At 28.3% G+C, this 10,912-nt stretch overlaps 1 protein-coding gene and 1 long non-coding RNA gene across 3 annotated transcripts; one reads left to right on the plus strand and one right to left on the minus strand.

Moving 5' to 3' along the window:
- Positions 1 to 610: 610 nt before the first annotated feature.
- Positions 611 to 1,851, minus strand: LOC108472799 (uncharacterized). Of its 2 annotated transcripts, none has more exons than XR_001869603.2 (2): positions 1,446 to 1,851; positions 611 to 1,334 (listed from the first exon to the last, which is right to left on the minus strand). It is a non-coding gene; the product is annotated as an uncharacterized LOC108472799 (long non-coding RNA). The 2 variants fall into 2 exon arrangements; XR_001869602.2 differs by having other exon boundaries at positions 1,433 to 1,851.
- A 4,167-nt stretch (positions 1,852 to 6,018) lies between these two features.
- On the plus strand, positions 6,019 to 7,594 carry LOC108470993 (acyl-CoA-binding protein-like). The gene is made up of 4 exons (XM_017772541.2): positions 6,019 to 6,170; positions 7,007 to 7,124; positions 7,220 to 7,282; positions 7,375 to 7,594. The coding sequence occupies exons 1-4, from the start codon at positions 6,159 to 6,161 to the stop codon at positions 7,452 to 7,454; spliced, it is 273 nt and encodes a 90-aa protein (XP_017628030.1). The 5' UTR covers positions 6,019 to 6,158; the 3' UTR covers positions 7,455 to 7,594.
- Positions 7,595 to 10,912: the final 3,318 nt, after the last annotated feature.

A 10,912-nucleotide genomic window follows, 5' to 3' on the forward strand; every position in this document is an offset into this window, starting at 1 on the left:
CTAAAATTACAATTTCTAAAATCTTAAATGGATCCAAAATTTTCATCATTTAAATGTGTCCTAATTAATTTTTGTATCATGAAATTAAATAACACTAATTTACTTAAAAATCATTTTATTAGGATTATTTATGTCTTAAAATAAAATATATAAGAAAATCACCTCTGTTACTTAAAAATTTATTATTTATTTAAATGGTATATTTTTACATATTACTTTTCTTTTTACCCTTAGTAATGTGATATATATAACTTATAATAAATATCTTTATATAATTCATAATTTATGTCCACCACAACCAATGAGAGATTAGTTAATATGGCAAGTTGAAACCTTGGGAATTTTGATATTATTAAGTTTAAGTCTCATTAAGGGAGTAGTGAAGGGCAAGCAGAGGTTTTGGCCCTTTTCGATCAATAGTATAATTGTAGTTGTATTGTCTTTTAAATGTCAATTATTCAATTTAATCTATTTTTATTTGTATTTAATTGAGATAATTACAATTTTGACCCTTTTTAAAGTTTAAAAATTTAATTTAAGATATTTTAGTATAATTTTTTAGCTTTGCCTCATTTTTTTTTTAAATTTTATCTCAACTCCTTCACATAAATTTTATTTTTTTACAATTTACTTCTAATTGTATTATTATATTATTTAAGGTAAATTACATCAATAATCACCTAACTTTTATTCCAATAATAAAATAATCACTCAACTTCCAATTCAATCACTAAACTTTATGAAAGTAACAAATCGGTGACTAACGGACATTTTCAGTTACAATGTAATGAAAAGTTGAGATGGCCCATTAACTAACCACGTTAACTAGCCGATTGTTGATTTGAGTTTTCTCTTTCATTTTCTCTTTCATTTTCTCGGCATCCAAATAATGGAGATTGGAGAGTTTAGCCCTTTGGGCCGTGGCTTCCTCTGACTTCTCTTCGACCTCTTCTTTTTTACCTAATCTCTTCTCTCATCTCCTTCTCATTTTTGACGGCCAGCTTTTTCTGTTTCCTGCGATCCGTTCCAACCCTAAACCCTCGGCCAAACAAAAGTTGTGCCTTGTGAGGGAGTTTGGTGTGATGCGGATAACGACGGTTCTTGGATTGCTTGCTATAGCAAATTCTTGTATTGGGATGCACCAAGTTAGTAACACAAATGCAGGAAAAGATTTTGATTTTTGGAAAAGGATTTCGGAGGAGGGCTTAGCATAATGAGAATCAAATTTATTGTTGGTAGTGTCGTTAGAACGGCAGAGGTCTTCAAAGCAACGCTTCTATATGGCTTGTTGTTCTTCAAGGCATTGGAGCCTAAGTTGTTCTTCTCCACTTCTTCTACAATTGATATGAACAAGTTAGTGGGACAAATTACAGAAAGAAAAATGCAAAACCCTAGAAATAAAGAGAACGAGGGGGAACGAGGAGAGACCAACTTTGAGACTTAACCTTAGCCTCGTTGAGGCGTTCACTAAATTCGTAGAGCTTCTCAATTTGCTTGGATTCCTCGGAAGTGTCAATCATCTGGTGGATTTAAAGATGGAGATAACTCAAAAGATTGAAAATTCAATAATATTAACATAACAAAAAATTGAAAGGGAAAAAAAAAACAACACATTTTATTAAGTTTTCCTAGTATTTTATGCTCTGTTTGGTTACTGAGAAACTGAGAGGGAAAAATATAGTGGTATTAGAAGAGTGTAAAAAGTGAAAGGAGGAAAACGCTGAGAGAATACTAGAAGAAAACTACGTACGAGGGCATTTTTTTCTTTAAAAAATTGATTAAAGAAAGGAACCAACAAATCCAACATGGGAAGTATATGTATATGTCTGACGTGGCTAGCTAATAAGCCATGTTACCTGTTCTGTAAGCATGTAACAGAGAATATAAATAGGTGATTAATTTATCAATTTTCAATAATTGACAATTAATTTATTATTTTTTAAAAATTTAGTCACCGGATTAAATGTTAAATAACTGTTTTAATTATTATTGCACGTAAATCAGTATTTGTATACTAGGAAAATGTGAAGTCCCTAAGAAAAATTATGGCTCGTAGACACATCATTTCATGCAAGCAAACAAGAATCATCGAAAATATCGACATTATTATAATATTTAGGACTCCCAACAACTGTCAACAATTATTAACCTCTTTGTTCTATTCATAAATTAATAAATAAATAACTTCTTTGTTTTTCCGCCCTCAATCTTTCCCATTTCCTTTAAACAATTTTTATTATAAATTGTGATCGTATCTATTTTTAACATAATATTTAAAATTATTTATAATTTTTTTAAACCTATAAATAAAAGAATAATGTATTTTAATTTACTCAAATTTATATCTTTTATATTAACAATAATATTTATGCCAATCAAATTAATATTTAATCTACCTATTTACACAAATTTTATGTATTGCCAATAGAAAATATTTCTTTTTAGTATTAATTTATTTTGCATGCGATTTAATTCAATATCAAAAGGCATTGACTTCAACTACAATTATTCATACGTTAGAATTCTCAATTATAATTGTAGGTTCCACATGATCTTTTGTTGGATTCTATTATATTTAAAGTTTTTGATTGATTGATTGCAGTATAATATTTTATAAAAAATTTTACTAAAATAGTTTAACTACACTCAAATTTGAAAGTTTAATTTTTATTTAATTATTTTTATTTAATTTTTATAATGTTTGATTAATAACTTGATTATGAAATTAAACCAGGTTGATGCGTTTCTTAGAATAATTTAGAACTTATAGTTATTAAAATTAGTCTAAAAGTTTTTTTTTTTAATTAGGAAGGAATAACCCTTACCAACTAATCAACAGAAAGCTTAGCAAAATCTCGTCCTAAATAATCTACTAATTTATTTATCTTATTTGACTCGGAGTTTAAAACAAAATTTCTCTTATACATGGAACAATTCAAGTGAGATTCAACTTAGATTCAATTTTTTATTTACTCGATAAATCTGAGTATTCCGAGAGAGAGCACCACAGCTCCTCTTTTTTCGATAATCTATACATCTCTTGTGAACAACTATCTCTCGAGCACAAATAGAAAAAAAAAATAGAGCACCTAACAATATATCTTCACGAATACGGAGGGATATCAATGACATCTTGTGGAGGTTGATCGAACAAACGCACATCCCCATTTCAGACAAACTAGACTTCACCAACCAATCAGCTACGAATATTCTTTCCTTTGAAACATGAACGAAGCTCCAACAACAATCCCTACGCAATGCTCGTTGTATGGCGTCAATGAAGTAGAAATACGGATGTCGGTTTTTAGCACCATTCAGAACAATCTCTGCAGCCGTCGATGAATCCGATTCAATGATAATATTTGGAATACCCTTCCTCCATGCAATCCCAGTCCCATGGAAAATTCCCCGCAACTCGGCAACAGTAATACTACAAAACTCCCACAAAATGCAGAGAATCCGACTACCCAATTCCCATACCAATCAGGAATGACGCCTCCAGAACCTGCTCTCGCCCATGACTGATCCCAACTCCCATCCACGTTTAGTTTAAAACAGTCACTGCCCTGCTTTTCCCAATGAACCAAAATACTCCGTGGCACACGGGAACAACTATCTATATCACCAAAGCCATCTCGAGATTCAGACAGGACCTCTCCGGAGAAGGTACTCTAGCATTTCTCCAGTTCCAACTGAGCCAACACACTGTGGAGGCCAACTCCAATCACCAAATCTAACATTCTTCCAAGTGATTAGATGATAATGCCATCAATCATCAAACATAACCTTAAAGAACTGGGATGCCACAGCCGGACTCAATAACCTGGTCCAAACATCCTTCACCGAGGGGCAAGTCCGAAGAATATGATCCCTACTCTCCCTAACCTGCCAACATAAGTTACAGCTTGGGTCATTAGCTAAATTACGAGCCACGCGATTCTCATTCCACATAAGTCCATCCTTCCATGCCAGCCTAACCCTATTTTATATATGCTAAACAAGAAGAATAAAATAAGGCCTTTGATAAAAATAAATAAATGTTATATTTATTTTAATTCAAATCAATTTAAATTTAATTATAATATGATATGATTAATAGTGAAGTATATTATAGAATAATTAAATTAAATAAGTTAATAATGAGTCCATAATTACAGGTTAATAATTAAAGAAATATTTTAGTACGCAAAGATATATTCTAGAACTCAATATTTTTATATATGTTCCCGAATTTTCTTTTATATAATATATATTTTGTCAAAAATATATATGATATATGATTTGATATAATTTAATAATTTATTTTAAAATTTCATATTCAAATAATTAATTAAAAATATCACCAAAAAATCCTTTCAGAAAAACAAAAGTTTGATTAAAAAATTTATATTAGTATTTTAGCATGATGAGTTATTTTTAAGAAAAATCTAGGTGTTTATTTTAACTTAAATAGTTATGATATTAGCAGGAATAAAACCAATATATTTTTTTTAGGTCGAAATTAAGTTATATATTTTATTAGAGTTAAAAGTATAATTTTATCATTTTATTAGTTTATATCTTTATAATTTTTAATAGATTAAATTAAAATTTTATTATTTAAGTAATTAAAGTACAAATTATCATGCACTAACTTAATTTTATAAAAATTAAAAGCCTAGTAGGAGTTTCGATTTTAAGGGGCCAAGGCCTTGCTAGTCCTTGATGATGCCCCGGATATTAGTTGTTTGTACTAACCAATCTCAGTTCATGTCAAGTTTTCAATTCAAATTTATTTTAGGTTAAATTTTATTATGTGTGAGTTTTGTCCATATTTATTTTGATTTAAGTCCAAATAAATTTCGACTATAAATCCAATCACATTTTGTAATATTGATTCTACTTGTAATTTTTGAATATATTAATTGTAATTATTACACTTATAATTTATTTAAAAACATAAAATCAAATTATTCTAAATTAAAATATAAAATTAAGTCTCAAATAAATAATTAAAGCTAGACTATAATTATTTTTTTATAAACTACTTAATTTTGGTGTTTTCATTTTAACAATCCAATCATTAAATTTCTAACAGGGTTGAGTGTATAGGCAACATCATATTTATAATTCATTTTGATCACCCAACTTCTAGGGCACTTACATTTTGGTCATCCAAAATAATATCCTTTTTAAAATATTGAGAGGTAAAAAATTAAGAATTAAAGTAAAAACCAATAGAAACTAAAATATGCATTAAAAGTTATCAAACTGTACTTGTTTATCCCTTCGTCGAAATTTTTATTTTTCTTCAATATTGAAATTTTAAATTTCAAAACATCAAATTAATTAAATAATTTATCGAAAATTTTATATCCTTTAATTGTGTCAATCGGTTTATTAATATAATATTGAAATTAATTAATTTAATTTTCTTATAAAATTTAAAACTTTATTTTATGTTTCCAAATAATTCATAATGAAATCAACTCAATTAACTAATATTTAATAATTGTCTCTAAACCCAAAATTATTTTTTATTAGATGATCTTGAATATTTTATATTAAGCTAAAATAAAATAAAAAACATTACAATTAATTTAATTAATTAATTTCAACGTTATAGTAACAAATCGATTGACATTATCAAGAGATAAAAATTTTTCAACAATTTTTAATTGATTTGACGTTTTAAAATTTAAATTTTCAATATTGAAAAAATTAGAATTTTATGCGATGGGATAAACCAGTACAATTTGATAACTTTTAATGCATTCTTTTAGTTTTTACCACTTTTCACTTTAATACTTAATTTTTTATCTCAAACAATACTTAAAAATATATTATTTTGAGTAACCAAAATGAAAGCTTAAACATTATGTGGCGTGTACAGTCAATTGTTTGGCTGACTAAAATAAAAACATTCTAAAAGTTAAGTGATGAAATTCTAAATATTTCATTTTGAGTGATCAAAATGAAAACACCTTAAAATTAGGTGACCAACTGAAGAATTTACCAACTTCATTTTCTTGTTTTATTTTCCCAAGAAAAGCTACCCCACCACGTCATTGGGGGATTCCTTATATGTAAACGGTATCTCTTGTGTCCAAGAAACAAAATCACAAAGAAATTTCAAGAAACTGCTCTCTCTGTCTTAACGCTATAATCATAGAAGAAAAATGGGTTTGAAGGTTTGATTTCCTTTCTGTTCTTTTTTTTTTCTTTTCATTTTAACTCCATTCATAATCTAATTTGTTATTTATTTTCTGGGTTTTTTTATCCTGTTTGTATGTTTTGGTGATTCATTCGTTCAATCGAAACTTTTTGATTAATTTGTTTATTTTGATCGATTTTATGATTCTTTTTTCTGTCTGATTAATTGCTTCCTTTTGATTATCTTCACAATAATGTTAATTAATGTTAAAAAATTTGATCTGAAGTAGATTACTCCCATATCTGGAAATGTATTTCAATTGATTCTACTGAATTTTTAATCCACAAATCTATGGATCTTGTTGAGTATTCTCGATTTTTGTCGAGAAAAGTTTGTGAATTGTTGTCTGTTGAGAGCGGCTATCCCTCAACACGTCTGGAGTTGTCTTTGGGTTTTTGTCTCCTAACTCTGCCATACAACGCAGACGACGCTTTATAGACTTCTTTTGGCTAGAGTCGGGAGACAAAATCCTCTCGGAGCAATTCCGAACGTGGCGGATGACACTTTGTAGACTTCTCTCGATAAAATCGAGAATCCTCTATCCGATCTCTCTTTGCTTTGTACAAAGCTTAAATCTTGCTTGAAACATCTCTTATTTCTACTACTCTTTGTACAAGTACTCACACTCTGCTTATATTTGTGTTCCATAAAAACAAAATCAAACAAGATTTTACTTAGAAGCCTCGCGGATTTCGAACTGATTACTAAACAAAAACATTGGGGTTTTCCTTTTAGCTATCATTTCACTTCAATCTTCATCAAATTTTGATGTTTTAGTACGATAATCTTGTACCTTGATTGTTGACTGTATAGGAGGAATTCGAGGAGTATGCGGAGAAAGCTAAGACCCTTCCCGAAAACACTACCAACGACGACAAGCTCATTCTCTATGGACTCTACAAGCAAGCTACTGTTGGACCAGTGAACACCAGTTAGTATACACACATATAGATATAGATATAGATATAGATATAGTCACCATGTAATAAAGGGACTAATTGGTTTTATCATTTCCGCTGTTCAAAGGCCGTCCTGGAATGTTCAACATGAAGGAAAAGTACAAGTGGGATGCATGGAAGGCTGTTGAAGGTAAGCTTATATTCGAATCAATATTCGATTATTGTTTCATTTCCTTTGAAAATCCATTAATGAACCGGAATTGGGCTTTGGGTTTTTGATAGGGAAATCGAAGGAGGAAGCAATGAACGATTATATCACTAAGGTAAAACAGCTGCAAGAGGCTGCTGCTGCATCTTCTTGACGTGTGTGTGAGAATAGAAAATGGTGTAATTTTCAAGCCCTTTGATACCTATGGGTTTGAAAAGGTCTAAAACTATGAATAAGCAATGTACTATGTTTTATTGCTATTAAGTTATATTAATGAATTATGGTTTATTTAAAGTCAGATGTGTAAGTTTTTATTTTACTTATAGTATGAATGTGTTCAAACTAATCGATGTTTATGGTGTTTTGTGCTAATACAAAACTACCTAAATACCTAAATTTAGAATAAGACAATGCAATGGTATAAGTTTCGAGCCTAAGACCGTATGTATTTTCGTATGTTGGTGCAAGTTCCGAGTCTAAGACTGCACGTATTTTGTATCAAGTATTTCGAGTCTAAGGCTGCACGTATTCTGGATTAGGGATGTCAAATGTTGGTTGATGGTTATCTGTTTTTGTTGTTTAGCTAATAACAGTTCTGAAATTAAGTATTCATGAAAGTAGTATGGATTGGTGGTGGGAAGATGGAGTTTGGTTGATTTCCAGTTGTTAAGAATTTTTTCCGTTTATTTAATAATTTTGTTTTGGTAAATTACTCACTTGGTTTTATTTAAATTTTGCAATTTTATCATCCAACTTTTAGAGAATTTTTATTTTATTTAGAGAATTTTATTTTAGTCATCCAAACGTTAAATCTCTAACAATGTTAAATTAATTTTGATATTATAATGTAAACATGAAAGTATAAATCAAATTTGACATTATAAAAAAAAATAGTGGTCAAAATAAAACGTTCTAAAAATTGAATGATTGATACGTCGATTGTTTTTATTCTTAAGCTTATAAAAATTTTATGTACATGTTTGATCTTGTAGGAACATATAATATTTATTGTAGTTAATTTTAACATTAAAATAAACAGGAAATTTGAAAAGAAAAATTACTTTATAATTTCAATAATAACTCAATTAAAAATATCGTCAAAGCTCTTTAAGATATTCAAGACTCATCTAAAATTAAGTTGTTGATCGCCTTGTTAAGATGACTACAAAAAAGAGTATAAATGTGCAGGTGTTTGATGACATCCAAAGGAGTTAATAGTTGTTCTTCAGACTGATAAAGTAGCAAATTATTCAGTTATTTTCGTTTAATATAGATAGCTAGTTTATTCACTAAAAAAAAGGTTATTAACAAGGGTGTAATAATAATATGTATTGTACTCTTAATTAAATAACATGTTTAAATTTTTTCTTTAAAGACGACATTATTAGGAGGAGCATTTATGAACTCAAAATATAAATCGTAAAACAAATATGAAAAAGATCATGAATTTGACATTGGTCACTTATGGAATGATTTTTACTCTCATTAATCCCAAGCATTTTGACTAGAAGAGGTCTAATGTCAACCTTAAAAGACACATAATTATAAGAGAGTGTAATTATTAACACGAGCGTAGCCAGCGGGCTAGCCCCCCTAAAATGGAAAATTTTATTTTAGGCCCTTGAAATTTTTTAAAAATTTTAAATTAGTAAAGGTAAAATTACATTTTGGCCCCCCCTAAAATTATAAAATTCAATTTAATCTTTTACAAATTATAAAAATATAAACTATAAAAAATTAAAATTTCATCCGGCCCCCCTAAAAATATTTTCTGGCTTCGCCTCTGATTATTAATACAACAAGTCTCTTATAAATGTAGAAATTACATTTTTCGCCCTTTTTTTTTTTTAAAAGTGTTAAGTTTACGTATTATTTTTTTTATATCATGTTTAGTAATATAGCTATAATTACACAACTATATAATTGAAAAGGAATAAAAAAAAAGTTTGGAAGTCATCACTACTAATTATTCAGTTTAATTCTCCTAATTCTCACCATCCTCTTAAGAATTGGATAAAATAATTGGAGTGCTTAAGTTATATACAATTATGCAGGATTTATTAATTATAATGCTCTTTTAAACATGCCATACATATGTAATTACAAACAACCAAATTTAAATCTAAATACGGATGACTTCTTAAAATGTCATTATATAATTCTCATAGGTAATCATACAATGAAATTTTCCTCCTCTTATCTCTGGTGAAAATTGAAGAAAGTGATTGGAATGTTCTAATTACGTTCAATTCAGTAAGAAACACTAATTACAATAATTATTTAAATATGTCACACATATTTAGGTAAAAGTATTATAGAGATCTTTGTACTAGTAGTTAGATTGCATTTTATACCATTTACTCAAAAAATAAGCAAATTAGTCTTTATATGTTAGATCAAAGAGCTAACTGGTCCTTTTTGTTACAAATTTTATCAATTTCTACTATTAAAAACTGGCATGGCTGACGAAATAATCGAATAGTTATACTTGGCATACCACGTGTATCTTATGCTGACATACATGGACCGGTTTTTTATAGTAAAAATGGATGAAATTTTTAACTGAAAAACTAATTTGCTCGTTAGTTTGATGTATAATTTACTTTTTTTTAAAGTAGAAAAACAAATTACAATGCCACTTTTAATACAACGACTTCTATAATACTTTTACCATATATTTAATTTACAAATATAATTACATTCAAATTTAATCACAGAATCACTTTTCAAACATACACTTAGTGTGATTATGTAGCTAGAATTAGGTGGACGAAAAAGGCAACTCTAATATTCTCAAGATGATGCCAACGTATATATATCGACAATGATTGGACCATAAGCATCAAATAGCATCAAGGACCATGCCCTTAGTGTGATTATGTTCTATTAGTAGTGATTGGACCATGGAGAATCTAAAAGCTATGGTGCTCCACAATCAAAGAACCTCAACAATTTTAGTGCAACACAACATAATTGATCAAAAGACCCTCATAGTCCATTCCAACTATTACTATTACCACCCAACATTGTTCTCTATATTTTCAACAAACACAAATATTCCTTTCGTGTTGCGAACGAAAATATGACAGTAATTTTTTTAGGGTAAACTGAGATAGAAATGATAGTTCAGATATCAAAATAAGATAAATAAAATAAAATAAAGATCAAATTATAACTTAAACCTATCGATAAAGTAGAATGGATTGTAAAATCAGGGGTGAATTTGAAAATTATCAAAAATTTATACAAACAAATTTCGTATAAAAATTTGAAGACAAATTAAAATTTTATATGTTATTCTTCTTTAAAAGTCTTCACAACTTTAGGTTAAAGAGAGAAAAGAAAAGAAAATCGAAACTAAAAGTGAGAAATCACAAACTTTGAATTTTTTCATTTCTTTTCATTTTCCAAGATTCTTTTTTTAAAGTTTGAAATTGTTTTCAAATATATAAAATTTTAGGAAGTTGTTTTCCTTTTTTTTTCTCTTTTTGAAAGATTCCAAAATATTTTTAATATAACAAATGGCTTTTAGAATAATTTCTCATAATATTATCGCATTATTTATAAATTAGAATTTTGGATGATAATTGTCCTTATATTTTTACTTTTAAA

The sequence above is a fragment of the Gossypium arboreum genome, chromosome 11, assembly GCF_025698485.1.
Source record: "Gossypium arboreum isolate Shixiya-1 chromosome 11, ASM2569848v2, whole genome shotgun sequence".
Taxonomy (NCBI): Eukaryota; Viridiplantae; Streptophyta; class Magnoliopsida; order Malvales; family Malvaceae; genus Gossypium; species Gossypium arboreum.

Bases quoted from the DNA above. Each gene is read 5' to 3' on its own strand.
- LOC108470993 (XM_017772541.2), top strand. The intron at 7,125-7,219 runs GTTAGTATACAC...CGCTGTTCAAAG, and splicing joins TGTTGGACCAGTGAACACCA to GCCGTCCTGGAATGTTCAAC. The intron at 7,283-7,374 runs GTAAGCTTATAT...GGTTTTTGATAG, and splicing joins TGCATGGAAGGCTGTTGAAG to GGAAATCGAAGGAGGAAGCA.